The sequence below is a fragment of the Corvus cornix genome, chromosome 7 (assembly GCF_000738735.6).
Source record: "Corvus cornix cornix isolate S_Up_H32 chromosome 7, ASM73873v5, whole genome shotgun sequence".
NCBI classification, from domain to species: Eukaryota; Metazoa; Chordata; class Aves; order Passeriformes; family Corvidae; genus Corvus; species Corvus cornix.
In genome coordinates, this window is record NC_046337.1 from 21,599,317 (window position 1) to 21,621,621 (window position 22,305).

Sequence of the window (22,305 nt, forward strand, 5' to 3'; positions counted from 1 at the left end):
CTTTCCTGCGGCACTTAACATGAAAATTTTCCACCAGAATACGCCTTTTCCCCTATCACATTACTCTGTCCTCTCTTACACAGAAGGATAATAAATCCTTCATGAGAAGTTTTGTTTAGATTGCTAAAACAGGTATTTTGGCAGTCTCCTCCTGTTCTTTCTAAATCAGAGCTTCCACACATCAATATAGGGGGGCTGACTCTACTGCAGGGGCTCTTTAACTCCCAGCTACTTCAGCAAGAATGTCCAGAGCAACCTAATGCAGACACATTGAAAAAGTGACATCCCTTAATGGTTCATCCTTTCAAACTCTTCACATGCACTTAAACGATAAGCCAGGTCACTTTCACCATGTATTATTATACTCTGTGCAGTGCTGAAAATCTTCTGAGTGAAGTAGAAGTGGACTGGTAATAAAAGATAGTCCCATTTGTCCTGTGAGTGAGGAGGGTAAGAAAGTTGCTGGAATACTGAGCCCAGTGACTGTTTCATGTGTCCACTAACTAATGTACTTCCATCTGCCATCCTGAAAGGGCAGAGAAGCCTTTCCTTTGCAATAAAAACCTTGTGAAGTGTTGCCTTGTGCATTTGTACTGACTCAGAACTCTGAAGAAGATGGCAATTATTACCAGTTTTAAAGAATAAGGTATTTTATTAGGTAAGTTCATCTTCGTAACAATGTATGCAGAAAATGACTGAATCACTAAAACAACAAAAAGGTTCATGAAAACAAAAGGATGACTATTTACACTAACTTACTACCACAAACAATGAAATACCTGAAACAGTTGAGGCAGTAAATATTCCTTTCATGTCTTGAGAAGATTATTGAACAATAACTTGACATTGTACTGACACATACCAACAGGGGTTCAAGATGTTTAGATAGCCCTGACCAAGCTGTACACTGCAGGAGGCCAAAAAATGTTGGCTATACACTTATGTGAACTATGTCTCTCTGTTGTTTTAACTCATGAAATTGATCTCTTACAGGGAACTTCAGGAAAAATGTTTCCGTATGAAAAAAACAAAACCCTCTACAAGACAATGCTTTGATAGCTGAAGCAGTGATCTTATCCAGAACTATCTCAAATGTTTGTTAGCATTCAGCATATTGCAGGCTTCTTCCTCCTCACAGCTGCATCTAAACAGAAATCATCATGGATGAAACCAAGAGTATCGCATACTGCTTTTAAATATTTTAAAATCCTAAAATCAGGTCTATGAATTACTGCATGTATATAAGAGGTATTTGCCAATAAGCATATTTAGACAGTAAAAAAATACCTTAACATTTATACCTAATTTACAAATATTCCAACACGATAGAACTGATGCTGTTGGGTTTATGTAGGAAATATGCTAGTTACAGAGGTTGGAAAATGAACAGCAGTATGTAATTGAGCCCTTGTTAAAGGTATTCATCAAAACCCAGAGAAATTCTTGTTTGCACCTGTCCTCTATACTATCTATTTTTTTTCCTTTCTCTGCTTCTGCTTCTACTGCGTCTGCTCCTTTCTCTGTGTTCCACTTTACTGCACTTGTCCCCATAGCCTTCTCTACATTTTTTCTTCTCTCTGTGTACATCTGTGCTGGGGCTTCTGGTTTCATTTTTCCTGTGCCGCTCTTCACCAGGGCTTTGACTTGGACTTCTTCTTATGTGCCTTTGCCTGGAACTGCTGTGATTTGAGCACAGGCTTCTCCTGCTCCCTTCATTCATGTTTTGGCTTCTACTATCCTTCTCCTTTCTTTCAGTCTCTCTCGTGTTGGTGCTATGGTATCTGCTTGTGGACTTTCTTTCCCCCTCACAGGAGTTCCATTTGTTGTTCTCTGCAGAACTATCTCGCTTTAAAAGCTCGTACTTCTCCCTATCTTTGTCCTTGTTACCGTGACTACTGGAGAGATCTTCATAAAGTTTTTCCTTCCTCATTTTTGCCTTTCCTTCTGAATCGCTGCTGCTGCTAGCCTCTGAAAACTTGTCTTTTTTTCTTTTCTTAGAATCCATCTTCTTTTGTGCTGCTTTATCTCTGCTGTCAGTCTCGCTGTCACTGCTGCTTACTGAAGTCTCACTGGAGGATGAGGAAGAGGATCTCATCTTATGTTTCTTGTGTTTATTTTTGCTTTTTTTCTTTTGCTGCTTTTTCTTCTTTCTATCTTTCTTTTTCTTTTTCTTCTCTAGACGATCCAACTTCCTTTTATTTTCAAAATAAAGGAGCAGCATGATCAGACATGTTAAGATATACTACATTACAAAGTTAAGATATACTAGATTACAAAGTCATTGTCTTTTAAAGTTCACTACTTCTGATGACCTACACAGTAAATACTTTCATTTCCATAAAAATATATTGAATTATTTTCCTTTTCCAGCAAAGTTTCACTTTAAAACTTCTAACTTGACATTACCCATAGTATGTAATCCACAGCTGCTCCCTCAAAACAGGAGTAATATGATTTTTTAATTCTTTAATTTTCAAAAAGATAAGTAAGAGATGTCAATTTGGGCCTTGTAACTAGGAATAAATACATTCAGTAGTGCTTTTTTTCCCCCTGTCAGGCTGCTCTGGAGACCTTAGAAAACCACTGCTGCTTTAGCTTGTGCATTTTAAAAACGTATTTTGAAAATGAAAAAATGCAATCAGTATTCATTTTCTACTATTGATGAAAACTGATACTAAAACATACATCTTCGAGTTCTTTAGGCAAATAATACAGATATTCCCAGTAACCTCTTTTTTTCACAACTAGAAACTTACATTTGCTATCTGTAAATATACAATATTCCATCATACACATGCATTCACTGCTGTTTGGCTACTTTCAAATAGTTTTTACTTTGCTTTCTTATTTATGCTCAGAAAATCAGAGACTGAATAGTGAAACTGTTTCCAGTGTATTAAAAAAAATCCCTTCAGACTAGTAAAGCCTAAAGGACCTAAATATTTAGTAAACTTCAACTTCTAAAATATAAAGGATTATAAAAATTTCAATGTGTTGGGCCAGCAGAAGTTCAAACAAAAATAACATTTTAAGTTACTCTAACTACATACACATTCCTTACTTAAAAGGAACATAAAATATGCCAACTATTTTCAGAGAATTATTTATTACATATGTGAATACCATATGTACCTACCTACTCAGGTACCTGCTTAGCCATTCACCTTCTCCCCCTCCTCCCACTCCCCACATACATGACATCTTTTAACCTAAAAGCTTGTTTTATCTGTATGCTTGTACGGGATCTACATGTCAGTAGTTAGTATTTTTGATTTTAAACATTTTGAGGTTATTTCAGGATAATGTTGCAAATTAAGAGAGAAAAAAAATCTAAGTCACCTGGCACACAAAATCAGTTGGATAAAAGCAAAGCACGGGAAGCTCATTAACTCACACCCACAGGGAGCAGTGAACTGCAAACCCTGGCACAAGCACAGGGTGCAGCTGGGCCAACCTTGGCCCTGGGGTGCAGGGTCAGGTTCAGTTCAGCCACAGGGAGAAGACAAACTTTGTCAAGTTGTAAACCAGTAAACAAGAACACAGAATTTTTAATCATAGAAGAAGATACTGTAAACAATGGAGTGCAGAATAATATTTTAAAATAGCAGCACAGCATCTTTAGTGAGCCAATTAGTAGTTCAGCATCCCAGTTAAATTGGAAATGAGCCCCAGTCAAAGGCATCAAAACTAGATTAAAATAAGCAGATTAAAAAATCGTGCTACATAATGCCATTTGTGGTTAAGTGTATGTTAAACTGAACTGATTTTCTTCTGTACTGATGGTGCTAAATGGCACCAAAGAGTTACAGTGGCAATGATGGATGTAGTCAGAACTACTGCTGATACATATCCCCTCCACTAGGTACCACACGTACCTTAGAAGTTTCTGTTTTTGTTTGGTTGACAGTGATTTTAAAAATTCAACTTCTGGATCATCATCTCCTTCACTTGTAACAAACTCCTAGAAAAATGCAGTAAGCCATTAAATTCTTATGTATAAAAATAATAACTTCATTCAGATTTCTGTTTTAAAAGTGGTGCTTCTATGTACCTTATTTTTGCACAGACCGAAATATATTTGTATTACTAAGTCAGCCTATGACACTTTGGTTAGAGCAGAATACCCACTATCAAGTGAAAAACCCCGACATTCTCTCTCAGAGCTGAGTAGGTGTTATAATGTGGGGGTTATACAACACGAGTTATTACTAACATATGAAAAAATCCCTGCTAGGGAAAGAAACATTTCTGAAATAGTTAATGAAAATGAGCCAATTTTGGAGCCCACGATTCCCCAGGATAAGTCACTCCATTGCTATCACACTTGGATGAATAGGTTAGACACTAGTCCTGCTCAAACTCAGAGTAATTTAAGCAAATTACTTTTCTGTCTCGGTTTAGTCATTAGGAAAATGGGTAACACATCTACTTCACTGTTGTGTTATTAGTCTTTAAATGTGCACAAAGTCTTCTAGCAATGCAAAATACTGTAATCATATAATCTACATACAGTAACGCAATCAGCAAAGCAAAACTACTTTGAAGACCCTGAATTCCTCAAATTATGTGCATCTGGTACACTACAGTTCTCCACAGTGATGTTTTTAATTTTAGCCACACTCAGAAGACGAAAGAAGAAATAAAGACTAAAAAGCTCTTACAAAGAAACCCCAGCACACCTAACATAAAGCAAACATACTGATATCAACGTGATTCATTTAACAGTGCCCATATGCTACATTTTTCGGGGTACATAGCTTTTTAAAGGCAAAGGTACATCCATCTGCAGAGGCACAATGAACTGTTGATTTACTGAAGATTTCAAGACCAGCTTGTAGTCATCCCCTCTTTACTAGTGGTTTGACTATCCTGCCTATGAACAAAGGTTATTTCAAGGAGTGTATATTAATCTTTCATTTTACACTTTTATCAAAGCACCTCATTTAGTAGTACACTTTGCGTAGTCTAAGTAAAGGCAATTGAACCATTTTCACCCCCAGAAATAATAACTGGAACAATAGTGAATCAAGTAAAAAAACCCCTTCAGATATAGCATTCCTGGCAGTAATTATTTCTGCATATTGCCTCAAACTTTATCCTAAGGGTAGCACTGAATTACAAGTATGCAGCAGAAGCCCTAACCACCCCTTTATAAAAAATTCAATTTCTAGTCACCAAGAAGAGGGATTTAATTTATTATAAGTGGTTTTAAAAGAAGTAATTTATGATTCACCATTCTGTATGAAACAAATCTGGAAAACTCTAAGTTTTTTGACATTTTTCTACTGGTATAACTATTCAGCTTTCCTATGGATATGCATATTTGAAAACATTAAGTAACAATTCACAAGCAATCACATTTAGATTTATAGACATTTTCAGCTTACTGGTAAAAAGATATTACCTGTGATGGATCATTTGCGGTCAAGTTTCTCCCCAGTACATTTTGTTTCAGCGCAAACCCACTGTTTCTCATCTCCGCTATTAGCTCCGAGGGGTGCATTGATGGCCCTGTTCACAAAAATCACAGTTTGAATGTATCATTTATATCTCTCTACCTTTTTTGGACTCCACAGTAGGAATTCAGTTGAAGCTTTGTTAAGTAAAATCACAGCAAAATCAACTCAATAATCTTCTGCTGAGCAAATAATCAGATATGATTTTCTAAAACAGCAGTCTGAAGATTCAGAATGGAAAATAATTGCATTTTTCTTTAAGTACAAGGGGATTCTCTTATGTAACTTTGTAATGTTGAAAACAATATATCAGGTAAGTCTAGTAATATATTTTTATTATAGTAAAAAAGCACAGGAGATCTAAATAAAGCACATTAAATAGGACTCAGGTGCCTCCTCTCCTTTAAAACAATGGGAAAATGCACCTCTAATAGGTCACTAATAAACACATTTTTCATAATGACACAAATTCTTGAACTTCAATGTAAAAAGTAACATTAGAAGAATACATATGGAATATAAATAAACACGTGAAAAATATCTATGTCCTTACTTATTCTAGGGATTGCCAAATATACATAGCCTCTAGACTGTTATCTCCTCAGAGATTTCTGGTTTTATTAGCTTGAAAACCATGCTATATTTTTCATTAAAGTAAGTGTTTGGCATTAGGCACATGATTTCTTTCTTTGCAAAAATCTAACAAGGAGTAAAAGATGGGATGTATTATGTATCGTTCAGACTTGACTGCATAATTTACAAACCATGTAACTCACTCTTATGCTTTAATTGAATCCCTGTGATCATCATAATGTCGTGTACTTGTCTGATTAGATATCTTTTCTTCACCTTAAATATTCACTCTCGTTAGGTCACTTCCAGTAAATTTCCTTCCTAGTCCCTTCACTAACCTTACTGTCAATGAACTGTGTAAGGTAAATCTAAATTAAAAGCAATGTAAAACAGGGTATGCAGCACATGTTTACCATTACTTCAGTAAACTACTGTAAATTATAAGATTAATTAGCCTTATGAAATGTATTGTCCTGCTTTGTGGTTTAAGAGTTTCTTAGCTGTGAAGACTGACAAAACTCATAGATTTTTAACACAGACAAGTATGTAAAATAAAGTGAGATTTTTGTTACAGAAAATATATGGAAAGTAATATAGAACTTTCTCAGAAGAAGTAACATTTTTCTTAGTTTTCCTGTATAATACATTACCTTGCAGAAACAAACAGGCCTACATGTAAAGCAGGAAGGAATAAAACAAAACTTGGGAAATGGTTTATGGAGCCCCTACATTAATGACTTTCTTTTCACAAGTTCCTTATTTTGCCGGGCAAAAGAACTTTCAAATGAGATACCTTTTAGCCTTCCCTCAAGTTTGCATTTTTCTTAAGTAGGGGATTATTTCCCATCCCCCCTGTAATTTACCAAAAGTGCTTTTTCTGTGTTATAGTGTAATTGTAAACTCACAATTAATCAATGTATATAGGCTCCAGTGTCTACATTTTTGCATATTTCAAATTTAAAACCTTGGTCTGCTTGCCGAAATCTACTCTGGCTGGAACAGAAACTAACATCAGACAAACACCTAACAACAGAATTCGGTACCAGAAAAGGCCTTGATTTGCAAAGTCCATATAAAAGAGCCATATAATTCAGTCAAAAACCCTGTATGAGGAAGCCAAATGGAGACAAAGCATAGAGTCATGAAAGAAGATTTCTCCATACCAAAGAAACCAAAACACTTGACCAATTCAAGCCTAGAATACCCCTATTACTCAAAGAGCCACTGCCTAATGAAGTAACTTAAGTAAGTTCTTAGGTATTCCCCTTCAGTGTTTCAGCATTGTACACATTTTGGTGTGTATCTGATACCTAATTATTCTCATTAGTGTGATTAGACAAATAGAGGAATGCAACTTGTCCAAATCTACACAGGAGACTTGCTAAAGAATCAAGACAGAAGCCCTAACTTTGTGGCTCCCTCTGAGGACTATGGTCAGAATCAAGACCAGAGAGACATGAAGGCATATTGGCCTTCAAAAGCACAGTCCAAGATTATTTTCCAGAAACAAACCTTTTCAGCATTCTTTGTGCATAACACTGGAAAGAGGCAAGCAAAATAACCTCTTCTTTTTTAAGAAAAAGCTTGTAATGAATGCACAACGCTATTGAGTTTTGTGCATCTGTTTTCTTGTATATTAATGATGTCAGAGAAATTCATAGCTCCACCTATAGTATTTTAGTTGCGACGCAGTATTACCATGATAAGGACAGTTACCAAACTACTGTTATTCCTATTTTGTGGACGTATACAAGCTGCATCAAATGCATCCACAGAAACTTGAGATTAAAGTGGTTTATGAAATAAATTATTCCTGTTTTGGTCTCCCTACAGTTGTGAGGGAAGCAGCAATTTATGTTCTGCCTAGCTTGTGAGGAGATGCAGGAATCTCCAAGGAGCTTTATTAAGTACATTATTTTTACTGTAACTAAAGGTTTTAGAAAACACTAGGAAATGAGATTAAGAAAATAAATCAACCCCATAAATGGAAGTAGAGTCAAAACACAATCCTGTTTCACAACCCTTCTGTGGGCAGACCCCAGCCAGGCATGACATGGGCAGCTGTCCAGAACTGGTTGATTATGGAAGACACTTCCTTGCAGTATGGCATCCTTGCAGTTTGAAAAACATTAACATTTCTGAGAGGATGAAACAGATGAACCTGCTCACACTTTTTTTACAACAACTGATGCCACTGAGCTTCTCAGAAGTTCCGCTGCCCAATGACAGCAAGAGAGCTGTAGGGACACAGTAAGGAGAAAACAATCTCTGACCTGGGAAGTCTAAAGAGACTGTTTTCTACCTGGTTACAAGTCCAGGCTGTTAAGTTCAAGTAAGACATCATATTTGACAATGGCTGCACAGCTTAACTGCAAACCTCTATTACTATCTACTTTCTGCAACAGAACAAGAATCAAGAAAATGTTTATTCTCATAACTCCTTTGCTTGGAATCAAAGGAATCAAATGCTTGGTGACTTTCTTCTCCCATCCATACCTCAATAGACTGCTTTTGATTTATATCTTAATGATGTTGAAAAGCAGATCTGATTTTCTTTGAAATATCAGTGACAGGTTGAGGTCTCTCAGGATTCCTGGGCACAGCTATTTTATGTGACAGCATTGAGGCTTGCAACATACTTCCTTTTGAGATGCTTTTTCACAGAGTATTAAAAAATGCCTAAATCTGTGAGTAAACAACCACATTCCCATTTCCACACTATAGAATTAAATTGGGGATTTCTCCCGGCTAATGTAAATGAGAGACAAAACCTGTAAAAGAAACCCTAAAAACTGAACCTCACTTAACAGAGATTTGAAAAAAGCAACTTCTCAGAAGTGTCCTTGGCTTCCCTATTCCCTATTCAAGTTAAAGCTTAAACCTTGATGCCACCAGGTTGCCTGGTAACCCGAAGTGGTAAATCTTTTCAGCTTGCCTTTGGCTTGTGACCACACTTGTGTCTTCACCCTCCAAGACTGCCAGACAAAGCAGTACTAGGTATACCTGGCAGCCCTATGCTTCAGCTGAGTCATCAACTACAAAACAGGTAAGACTGAGCTGAGAGGCTCTCAGTTGGCTAAAATCTTTGGCTATGATGATAGCTTATTATTCTTGAACAGCACCCATCAACTTGCAAAGGGTCACTCCTACAGCAGGCACAAAAATCTTTTACATGCTATGAAAATCAATCTGCTCATATACACATTCCTTACAGACTTGTGAGACTGCCTGTGAAGCAGCTACCTCAGTGACCTCATGCAGGTGAAAACATCTAGAGATATTATACCATGAGCTGGCAGAACTTTAGCTATAGGAATCCTGTAAAAATAGCTGATTGCTACAACTTCTGACAGCTAGTCTCTCAGCATTCTTTCATCATCAAGCTAAAAATAAGTTCAAAGTTACAATGTTTCATCATCTGTTTCTTATTCTTCCTGAGACAAGTCAAATACAGTACCTTGCTATTTTTGAATATGACTGTCATGGTTATTTTCTGAATTTTGCATTTTGATAGGAAAAAGAAAAAAATATTTTAAACTTTCCCAGATGCCACTTGGCTAAAACTAAAACATTGATCTGCTTTAAAACCAATTCATAGTCTTGGAAAAGCTTTTTGCCATACAGCGTAATTAACTGCTTGTAAATATGACATTTATTTTTATGCATTAAGACAACTGACAACTGCTTACATTTTCTACAGTTACAGGTACTTAAAATTTTATTAAGAGCTTGCATGAAAAAGTCTCTATAGTTAAAGACCCACCAAAGGATTTTTAAACTTTTTTTTGTGGCTATTATAATTCTCAAGAAACAGTATTTTCAAGCAAAGAGGTTACAGTTTCTTCCTGCTTCTCACTTTCCACAGAAGGTCTTGCAGCATTAATTCTCTCTGTTATCTTCTGTCTAAGATACTATTTAAGGATACAATTCAGACAGCTCAGTTGACTCAAAGAGTTAGGGCACAAAATCTAGAACTCAAAACATGCAATGAAATGTGAAAAGAAGGATTTGAATCTTCACAAAGCACTACCCAAGTACAACCTTAGCCTGACAGCTGTTGGTGCATCTTTATAATACTTGTACAATTAAATAAACAGAAGAGATGTAAATAGATTTTTTCTTAGGCATGTATGACATAATTACAATGCACTGCAGAAGAATATCGTATTAGGATTTCTATAACATACTGTATATTTGCTTTTTTTAGAACAAAGAGCACTCCAATTTCTCATAACACAACTGAGATGAATTTAACAGAACAGTTCTGCTTCTATTAAGCAATCAGGAGGGGAATAGAGTTCTGGATTTCAATTACTTGAGTGCCTACCTTACAGCAAACTCTCCCACCCTGCATTACTGCCCCACTCCTGTCCCAGAAACCAGAGAAACTTATAGATGTAATTAATTTTCTATTCTGTCTGTACTTCTCTTGAAACAGCAAATGCAGAGTGCATGTAACACCATGTTGTTGCCAGAATGTTTCCTCTAGGAGGCATGGGCACTTTTGGGAGAGCAATGCCAGCTGTAACACACCATCTAGCAGGCCTCCATTAGGATGTGTAAAGCACATTTTTCAAATTATTCAATATGAGGGAACAGTATGCTAAGACATATTTTCATAACAACTGTGATTAAATACCACTTTTTCTGCAACAGCTTCAGTAGCAGTGAGGACAGACCATGAAGTTATATTTGCCAGTATCGACAAAACCAGCAGTTTTACTTCTACCTACTCATGATGCACAGTCTTGACAGTATTTGCCCAATTTACCGATAAAAGCTTTCACTACTGTCACCAGTGTAGATAAGTAAACTGAATTATTCTATACAATCAGTCAAGTTTTAAATTATTTTTATTGTGGAATATAAATGGAAAGCAAAGACATAAACAATAATACTGTAAAAATTATTGTCATCTGTGGCAGGGGAAATTGCAGTAACCAGTTGTACTTACATAGTGGCTGCAGTTAACAGAACTATGATATTTAAGGTTGTATGTATGTTTTGTTTTGTATTCTATGTATTGTTATGAAATTAAAGAGAGTACACTATATAAAAGTTACTGGAAAAGGCAGCAGATTCTTTAGAGCACCATTTTAATTGCAACTATGTGCTTTTATTTTAACTAATGCTAATTTTCTGTATCATCAAAACAGAATATTTAGAATATGGCTTTTAGAATAGGCTTTTCTCCCTTTCTGAGAATGTGTTCTGGCATGGGATATCTTTTAGTTTACAAACATGATCATTTTAATCTAAAAACATCATCACACCATCACACTTCTCCTGACTTGGTAAGAGAGTGCAATCTACATGAATAAATGTAAACATAGCACACTTGTCTATCTGCTATCAATTTGCCAGTATATGTGGGGGTCAGTAAACTCCATGCTACCATGCCTAAAACTTAATTTATGAATCAAGGACAAGGTACTCTCAAGGCTTCTCCTTTATTGCTACACTTCCTTTGTTAACAAGGTAGGCCTAAAGCATGTTGTCTTCACCCTTTCATATACATAGCTTGGACCACATGAGGCCGTAACTCCTCCAAACTGAAATTTATTTGGTTTTCTACTTAATAGTTGTACTAGAGCCATGCTTTGCTGTGGAAAAGTGCATAAATAAATACTTAGGGAGTACAAAAACACCTCTTTTGAATTAACTAGGCTTTAGAAAACATTCTGCTGGTGGGTTTCAGTCCAGCACACGAGGACATGAAGGATAAATATACTCTGAATTCAGAACGCTGCCTTTTCTGGGTGGTAGCAAAGACATAACATATGATAGAATGCTTTTCAGGTTTTGCTTTAAAAGAGAAACTAACTTTAAAATTAGAATAGACAGTTTTGTCAATACATCCATATACTTTCTTGTTTTGTCCTCCAAGTTTTCTATGGCTTTTGTTAATATGGCTTAAAAGGAAATTGAGCAAAAATGGAAAAAAATTACAGACTGAGCTTAATCACACTCCATAGTCTGTGAACTTTTACTGAAGTTGTGACAGAGATGAGAGTAGACACTTATTTTATCTAAAGGACAAAGAACTATTATCAAAATTATGTGATCATGACACATAGTAAATTTATGCTGCCTCCACTAATTCAGAATCAATCATCTTCTACTGATAATTTTTCCATCTATTTCAGAGATGAGTGCATTCAGACCATATTTACACTTCAAAGCAACTGCTGCAGTTGGCATTGAGAGAAATCAATGACTAAAACCTCTGGCTTTTAATTAGCTCTTTTTCAGAGGGCCTGCAGTTTAACTGTATTTAACACTTTAGCACAGAATTTCACTGTAATTTGCCATGCTTTTGTTATATGGTATTTCAGAGAAACCTGAGTTTCCTTTTTACTTTTTTGGAGTAGTAAAAACCATTTAACATTATCAAACTCCTATTGGAATCCATATTTATTGCTTAAATGCTAAGCACAAGATTTCTAATAGAATCGGTATTTTATGCATTCACACCAAATACCAAAGCTTCTGAAACATAAATGGAGGATTATTCTAAAATGTGACAGTTCTTAAACTATGTGAAGATTTAGTTAAGGTTCCTACTGTTCACAATCAAAGGTCTCAGCTGCAGATCATAAAGGAAGGTTTCACACACTGTATGTTTCTACAGATGACCATTTATACAAATATTCACAGTTAACATATTCAAATACCTTTTCTTTGTTATTACAGATTCAAGAGAACGTTCTAAAAAATTTCTGCATTCCCAATACAATGGAGAATTTTCTCTGTTGGGAAACAAGGTACCATATTTGTCACTAGAAAACTGCAGTGAGATACAGACATAATGTAACATAAAGACAGATTTCATTTTTTGCTGTCCCCATGTGACTGATAATTTCAATGATTACCCTGGAAAGGTAGTTCACCTACAAGCTAAAGATCAGTGGAACACACTAAATCATAGAAGATGGGAACAACACCCACAGTTAGTTTAGGGGCACTCAGGTGATGAAAAGAGAGGGTACAAACTCCAGAACTGGCTAATGAGCCTTTAGAAGGCTGCACCTGCACAGCCATACCTAGAGTGGCTTTATCTTGGGACACCATAAGACACTAGACACACATACATGTTGCTCCATTACACTTTTACCTTTATTTGCCTGAATTTTCCACAACATGCTAAGCCCTTTACAGTACTTTTTCCTTAGTAATTCCACAGCAAGGATCACATACAGAGCCAGTCTGCTGTAAGACATTCAAAGTAGTCCACAGCAGAGAAGGGTGCCCAGCAACCCCCAGGCTTAGTTTTCACAGGCCAAGGGTGCAAGAACATCTTTTAACCTTACCATCCCCCTTCTAACTATGCTATTCATACAATTTGAGCCACTAGCCTCCCTTCCTAAGACGGTAATACCTTTCTTCATAAAAAAGTAATAGATCCATAGTGTGTTCTTTGTTCGAAAAACCATATAATAAAATTTGTAAGCATTCAAGCTTTCATAGCTTTTTAGTAACCCCTTCCCCCGTCTGCCCAAACCATCATTGAATGGGATGGATTGTTTGCAGAGAAGGAGGGAAAGGGGAAAAACAAAGAAGTATTCAGTTTGTCCTAACTTCACCTGACCAAGAAAGTCACAGGCAATTTTGAGGTGAAATAACAGCATTATTTCAAAACATTTTGCACAGGACACCTAATGATCTCTGTTCCAATCAAGTCAATGGCTTTTCAGGATTAACAAAAAAACCTCACAAACCCCAACAGATGCTGCTGGTTAATGATAAAAAAGGATTGTGAAAACAGGCAAACTTTGAGTTGGTAGTGAGCTGGTTTTTTTGCTGGTATGCATTCTGTCTTCTATACATGCATATATATGTATACACACTGGCATGTTAAGTCAGAAGCACAACCAATATTTTCATCTTGTCTGAACTTTGGAAGTTAGGATTTTATCAGTAAAACACCCTGTAAATCAGTTTAGCCCAAAGAAGCACTTTGATTGCCTAATTTACCTTTGTAAAGGCGAAGTAAATCTTCTAAGTTGGTCTCCACAAGCCTCACAGCTGGAACATTCTAACACTACTTTGCAGTTTCCAGTGATCAAAGTAAGTTACTTTATATCTAAAACTAAGAATTTCATAATAGAAATAATGCAACACCAGGGGGTGCAGTTATCATGCAATAATTACACTCCTGGGAGATTACAGACAAGGCTGTACCCCAGGGGTGTGATTATCCCATGATAACCACATCCACTGAAATTGCCTTATTGCAAAAATAATCTCTATTCACTGGTGAGATATTATTCAATAGGTGCTTTTTTTAATGGTAAGATTATTATTTTTTTTGTATGAATTACCAGCCAGATTAGTAAAATGGTCCCAGAAGCAAAATAACCAAGCCACCATGCCCAAGTTAAGGTACTGATTGTAACTTTTTGTTTGCTGAAGCGCTGCAATGTATGTCAGATCTTGAAAGACAGCAGAACACAGGTGTGTGCCACAGACACCCTCTGCCCTGCAGCAGTTTCACTGGAGGAAACTGAAGGCTGTGACTGGTCTCTGCACACAAAATATTCAACACTGAATCCGGAGCACCAATTGCCAACCAGTTTTATGTGTCAAGAGGAACATTACAGTGTAGTCTTCACATCAGATTAAAAGGCAGCTATTCTTCTGCTGAAATGACAGAATCACAGCTTATAAAATTCATGGGAAAGAAAAAACCTACATTGGATATGATGGGGGAGGGGAAATATCTCAGTTAATAACTTTTCTTTTTCCTTATGGAGAAACAGAGCAGGAACTTTAGATAAGTCAACTAAATCAGACATGAGTTTCATTTTCATTTATTTGCACTCAAACATTTCCTCTGATGCTGAAAACAGTCTGAGTCCAAATAAAACATTTTTTTTTTGCTCTTTCTGAAGCAGGAAAAAAAACAAAACACAAACTAACTTGTATCAAGGCCTGCTACAAGTATTTGACAGCAAAGCCAGACCATTTTTTAAAGTCTACTTCTGCAGAAATTAGTGATGCCAGTGCCCTTAGCATACCAGATTCAGAACCATGAAGCTCAGTGCTCCCACGACTGACTGGGCAGAGATTCATCACCAGCAGCACACGGACCAGTCTTCCAACACTGTGCTGATGCATGGTGTGCTCTACCAAGGGAGAGTATTTGCAAAGTTTGAAGAATTCTAACCTAAATTTAGCTAGAGTAACTACCACGCACTGCCTAAAAAAAAATTATTCCATTCAATTTGCATGAAAAGGATGTAAGATCGACTTCTATTAGGATGAAAAGATCATAAATCAGAAGAAATAAAGCACTACCAAGTAAGTAACTTCAAAGCAATAGAGCTCCTTCCAAAGAATATAAAAAAATTCCAAAGATTTGCTCTTTAAAAAAAAAATTTCAGTTACTTAGAACTTAAATTTGGTCCCTCTAATACAATTAATTTCATAAACTAATCAGAATCCTTGTACATTGACTACTAAATTGTACTAATATTTTACTCTGGTTTCACCTTTCTTCCTCATTATATCTGTATTTCTCAGCTGTACCCTTTAATTTATGAGACAATATTTATATTTCGATTTCCTGAAACACGAGCTAGAAATAAATATCCACTTTCTAAATATGGCAATACTTCCTGACCTTTGAAAGTACTATATGCTCTAATAATTTAGTCCAACATTTTTCAACTCTTTGAGAGTTCATTGTAAACATATTTTTACACATTGAGTTATTAAAAAGCCCAGTCAAATAAATTTAATACGCATTCCAGACCTGCTGTATACTACCAGTAATCACTGCCTACCCTTGAAATCCCTATTCATTGCTCTGTTCACAGGCACGTGTTTTAACCTCTACATTTTAGAAACAAACAAACAGCTTCAGAAAAATTGAACGAACTTTACCTGACCTTAGAAGCCAAGTAGTTTTGTACTTTTTTCTTTTTCCTGGTGCTGACAACAATGGCAAATGAAAACTGTGGACTATTAACATGCTTTTAACCAGCTTTCTAAGCATGAAGAGACACTTGTGACACGTGGAAGAGGGGGTGCTTGGGAAGCAATTCATGTACAATTCAATTTGTTTCAAGTGCAAGGGATTTTTTTAAACCTAATCATCAGTTCACAAAACACAGAACGGTTTCATAAAAAGATGATCTCATAAAAAGTCTCTGTCCCTTCCAAACTAGTATTTTCTGGAGTTCTAGCCAGTCTAAAGAACAGTGTGGCAATGGGCATTATTGCAGTACTATAAAGCAATAAAGAATAATCAGGAATTTAGTCTAGAAAGCAGCCTAGGAGTGCATACAATAACTGATAAAGAGAAGCAGGAAGAAACAGAGCTGGAGGCGATGTACTGCACAGAGCAACAGAAGAAGGTTCTTGGAGGTGGAAACAGATGCAGCAGAGCAAACTGAGGATCTGCAGCACTGTAACAACTGGGCAGAACTCTCAGCAATGCAAAGTAATTACTTACTCCCATCCCAGCCAACACAGGATTGCTGTCAGTGTTTCAGCAAAAAAAAAAAAACAACAAACCACACTTTTTAAAAAAATATGTTGCATAAGCTTTAACAAACCATGTGGATGAATTATGAGTCTTAAGAGAAGCAGTGAATTCAAGAATTTATGTTCTCACTTTACTGTAGTGCTTCATTTACACACATTTCCAGAAGTCATCAGAGCAGTGGAATTTAACTTGTTATTAAATCAGACGAAGTTTTAGAAAAGTTGATTAAAGGATTGTATTCCTGAGGCTAGAAAAAGCAGACAACCTTTTATATGATTTTGTAATTAATATTACCACTTTCTCTAAGCCTTGTATTTGCTATGAAATCAAGAACTCTAAACTTTACCTACAGTGTTTTTACATAGTTTCCCTGGAAGAAAGAGAAAGTAGCAGTATCATTACAGCTGACTATTCAAATCCAAGAATAGTGTCTTACAAATTATATATACAAATCCTGATCTGTCGCCCATCCCTATTCCCTAAAAATCCTTCCTCAGCCTACAAGAGTCTAAGCTCAGCACAGCACACTGCCTTCTAAGTTCCAAAGTTGAAAATGAGAGGGCACTGGCACAGTCTGAGAACATCTAAGTACTTTTACACCACTTTCGTTAATGCAAAATTCATCATATATGCTAAATGCTCTCTTTAGGCTTAGAAAGATAGTTTGAAAAGCCACCTGGGAGACATCTCTTCAAGTGGGAAACACCCGCAGCAGTCAAACGTTGCCTACACCTAGGTAGTTCAGTAAGGTTTGAAACAAGCAGTTATTCTTCTACTGACACTGCAAAGTGTCTGTATTACACTGTAATGAATAATAAGGAATGAATATTAAGGTTTGTGCAAGCACATACAAATATTTTCTGCTTTCTCAACCAAATACTCCTAAAATTTACCCCATATCATTTGAACTGAGGTGTGGACAGTGAGTTCTGCAGGACAAAAGCATCTCTGACATGCAAGAGCTGCACAATATAATTCTACCACCAACAAATGCTCTAAGCACAATTTTTTCTAAGATAAGAATCATGCAAGAAAGTGATTTAATTTCATAACCTACTGAATAGAAAGGCTGAGCAAGTCAACTACAGGATGAGTAATACAACGGCATAATCATCAGACAATGCCTAAAAAAAAGGAGAGTAAGAGGCACCATTTTCTTTAACTGAACTCTTCCAGGCCTCATCCCAAAGAAAATACGTATCTAAGTGACCTCATTCTGAAAAGCAAGATTGTTGGTAGGCTAAATATGTAACAAACCTAGGAGCTGCTACATAAAATAGATAACCTGAAGGAAGACAGAAGAAAAGCAGAAACCACCAAGTGTGCAACTGTAATGGTATCCCTGCAAAATCCAAGACACAACACGTGACCAAAGCCCAGCAGAGCAAGGCTGAAGGCTCATCCACACCACCTGATGTTTCTTTAGCATGCCCCAATTTTAAGAAACCTAAAAGCATTACAACTTGGGTTAACTCACAGAAAAAAACCCCAAAACTGTAGGAAAAAATATTATTCAATTTGAATGTTTATACCCACTTCTTCAAACCTAATCTAGCTGTGTGACTTCAAGGAACAGGAAAGCTAATAGAAGAAAAAAAATTACAGTTAAAGAAGCAACAAGAAGTCAGATGAAAGGAAACCAGGCATTTGGAAATCTAGGTTTCAACTGATTGTCCACTTACAGAAATACAACTACATATTTTAAAAAAATTCATAAACTTCTCCTTTCTACCAAGTGATCAACAAAGATATAGTGATATATTCCAGCTTATCCAAGCAGTTTGCTTGAATTTGAACAGGGACAGTCTTTAACAATCTACTCATTTTTTTGGGGACACAAATTTTGTCATTCTGATCTAAAGTCTTGTTGCAGCTTTTCAGTTTTTGGCACAGATAGGATCAAAACAATATAGAATCTTTTTTAAAAGAGTTACTAATTGAAAATGAGGTCCCTGCAATTTGAAATAATTAACTCAAAATTGTGGATCCTACATTTGGAATTAACTGTTTTCTAGAATTCATCATCTCTTTTAAATATGATAGACTTAAACTTTCTAAAACTAAACATGATGAGCTCCCCCCATATGTCTAACCAGAACCTTTAAAAACCATTCACTGCCTACCTGAACCATCACTGGAGACTGAACTTGCATTGATTCCAGACAGGCCAAATAAGGGACATTCTCGATCAGTGTTTATATGTCCCCACTTGTGGCATTTAATACATCTCACATTCCGCACCTAAAGGCAATGAAGCCAATTGACACAATTTAGTCAACAATACAGCCTGACATTTACAGAAATGTCTGTGTTATTAGGCATAAGAGAAGCTTTTAAACTCACTGAAAAAGAGATGATAAAATTAAGAGAGTCCATGTGAATGTTCTGCAGTTAGACAACATTTGAAATACACCCAAGACATCCACAGAGTGAAATTTATGTAACTTGCCTGGATACCAAATGGCTGATCTCTGATATTCATATCATCCTTAGCATATCTGTTACACAAACACAAAAGAAACAAATAATCAGTTCACTATTATTTTTTTTTTAAACATCAGATACAAAACTACCTTTTGTTGTTAAGTGTGAACCCATTTCAGAGGTATAATTCTTGTAAACATTGTCTGAAATGCATTTTCAAACATGCATTAAGTATCAAACAAAAATAAAGCTGAGCAAGGAAATAGTTCCAGGTTTACAGGTTTTACTAATTAATTGTCAGGACATGACAAGATCACACAAGTGACCTGCTCAAAAATAAAACAGGGAAAAAAAGGGAAAAAAGGAAAGTATATGAAAGGTAAATAATAAGGAAAAAAAATTATTCAGATAAAATCCAGATATCTTACTTTTCCCGAGGAGCAACTTTTTGCCATTCAAATTTGTACTCAGTCTCTCCCTCTTGCTATAAAATAGAAAACATGGTAAGTTTGAAGTTTTTCAGATTACGTTTTAAGTAAGCAAGAAGAAAACTTAAAGAAATGATGCAATGAAATACCTCTTTTGTTTCCTCTTAGAATTTTCAGACAGCATGCAAAGAAAAGAAATGATGCATTAATTATATATGCAAAATGCAGATAGTATCCCCCTCTAAGCTAAAGACAAAACATTTTATGGTTTATACTAATCAAGAGTGCAAACACTCAGGAAGTAGCTTTATTTAAATAGAGTGCACTTACAAATAACCAGCCTCTAGTATATAGCTACAAATCCTGTAAATCTAGAATCATCTCCTAAAACTATACTCATTTATTATATGAATAAAAAACTTGGAACATTTTTGCAGGAGTAGCAACAATATTTACTTTTAAGATATTTTTAAGAAAAAGTTTAGCAGTAACTGCTACTTAAGAGATTACTCGTAGAGCTTCTGAAGTTAAATAATTGCAAAACTTGGTCTACAAGAATGAGTCCATTTGCAAGTGATTTCATGCAAATGGGAAAGATGCATTTTAAAGGGAACATGTTTTCTCTTAGTGGGAATATATTTTCTTAGTTCTGCTCACAGTCACACTTTGCTAAAATGATACAAGTGCCCAGCATGTACTTAGTAATTTCCATTTATGACACTACTAAAAAGTCATAGACTCACGAGACACAGCTCAGGCAGCACTTTTGACTACTGAATCTCAGCATTTATTATTTTTATAACTTCTGATAAATAATTTCTTGCTCTTGTATTTTCTATGTTTGACAAGCATCAAGCTGAATTATGGGCATAACTTTTAAACAAAAGCAATCTGCTATATCTGTAAAGGAGAGCAGGCCAAAATACAGGTTTGTGTTGTCTGAGTCATTGCCTCAGTAAGGTCCAGTCCTCCTCATCCAATGGCTTTATAACTGGCTAAAGAAACACCCTTGGTCGAGGACAGAATTTATGCTGTTTCCTGGAAAGATATTTTATCTGGTCTTTCTCATCAAATTGAACTGTTGCTTAACAAAACCCAACCATTCTCTTTGAAAGAAATTAAAGTTTTGTGAGATCAAAATTATTACATACTACATCTATCTATATATATATATATATCTGCATCTTCCCACATAAAGAATTAAAAAATCATACCTCCTATCATTACCTCACTATGAACATGTTATTTTAAAATAAAACATACTGTGCTTATTTCATCAAAAGGTTTTTAGCTTTAGTATTGTCTGCCCACAATCAGGAAACTGCAATACCTTTCTTTGCTCCAGGTGGGGCTTCATACATGAAATTAAGACCATTCTTCACACGCTCATCACCCATAAGCAACCTAAATTAAAAGGGCAGTTTGGGGTGTTACACGCAAAACAGTCACATGGGTAACACAAAAAAAAAAAAAGAAAAAAATGAAAGAATCTTCAGTATGAAATTATTGTGATAACTAGCATTTTTTTCATTTTTTAATGCGAGTGACAAAATGTGAGTATCCAAAAACGTGAGAGACCAGTCAATGCTTTTGCATGCTCCATTATGTACTAAAAATCACACATTTCAATCTCAACTGAAAGGTAACATGTCCAGAGTTACGAAAAACAGATTTCTGTGTGATACAAGGTTACCTACTGTCCTGTGCAACATGATGTATTTTGAAATTAATTAGAGGACAGGCACAAACCACTTTAAAAAGTTCTCAAGACTTCTGCTTAATCAGACATCACTTAATGAGTGACTGTGTTCTCCTACTACTACAGTCAATGGGAGACAGTACTTCAAATTGCTCACAGCAATTTCACTACCATGAAAACAACACAGGAGAAAGAAGCATGTGATCTTAAGCCAATTCTCACCTGTTATCATAGGATTCCTGTTCTTTCAGATACTGTTGCATTAATTCTTCTTGTTTCTTCTTATCATATGAGATTTTCTGTTCTGCCATCCATACCTAGTTAAAATAATTAAGTTTCTACTCTAAACAAATACAAAAACTATTGCAAAATATATTCATGTACAAATAACTAGCTTACTCAGTTTAAAATGCTTAACGAGGGATGATCACCATTCTAATTGCATAAAATACATTATTTTCACACAGTATTTTAACAAATGAACTTCCCAAAGCAGTAATTTTGAGAAATTCCAAGTCACAACAACACTTGCACACTGAAATGACAGGAGGAAATTTGGTAGCTCAAAAGGAAAAGCAGGCTCAGAAAACACCCTGTGGGTGCCACTGTCTTCCCTGTGGTGACCTCGGTGTAGTCTCAATACACCCCAAGCCCCAGGTCCCCTCGGGGGTTCCTGGCACGCGGCACGGTTCTGGGGAGGACACCTGCAACCAGCTCGAGGCAGGTATGAAATATTGGGAAAACATGAGCAGTGACAGGTGGGGTTTTCCTGGACGGCGTACAGTGCCTATTTATCCTGAGAATCAGGCGTTGAAAAGCCTGAGCCAGGAGAATGCGACAGTCGTACACACCTAGGAGCAAGAAAACTCGAAACTTCCAAGTATTTCTTAACTATTTTCCCTGCCTCCTCCTTCCTCTTTGCCCCAGCCCCGATGCATCCCAGGACAGTGAGGAGCACTGCTAAGGCCGCTGCGGTGCCGGCAGCCCGTCCCCGCCGGGGCACCCCCGGCTCCCCCTCACCTTTTTGATGTTGGACTTGGAGGCGGGGTGAAAATCCTTCTTGCACATGAAGTTGGCGAACGACTTCCCCATGGCGGCAGCGGGGCGGGAGCCGCCGGCCCCTACACGGACAGGCACAGGGACGGGGACGGAGGCGCTCCGGGGCCGCCCGGGCCGGGCCTTCCGGGTCGGCGGGCGGGCCTTCCGCGGGCGCCGCGGGCCCCGCCCCGCGCCGGT

At 36.6% G+C, this 22,305-nt stretch overlaps 1 protein-coding gene across 1 annotated transcript; it reads right to left on the bottom strand.

Annotated features, from left to right (window-relative positions):
- Positions 1 to 625: 625 nt before the first annotated feature.
- Positions 626 to 22,249, bottom strand: CIR1 (corepressor interacting with RBPJ, CIR1). The gene is made up of 10 exons (XM_010406755.3): positions 22,090 to 22,249; positions 21,292 to 21,386; positions 20,701 to 20,774; positions 19,520 to 19,533; positions 19,371 to 19,426; positions 18,968 to 19,016; positions 18,642 to 18,759; positions 5,405 to 5,511; positions 3,876 to 3,961; positions 626 to 2,192 (listed from the first exon to the last, which is right to left on the bottom strand). The coding sequence occupies exons 1-10, from the start codon at positions 22,159 to 22,161 to the stop codon at positions 1,466 to 1,468; spliced, it is 1,398 nt and encodes a 465-aa protein (XP_010405057.1). The 5' UTR covers positions 22,162 to 22,249; the 3' UTR covers positions 626 to 1,465.
- Positions 22,250 to 22,305: the final 56 nt, after the last annotated feature.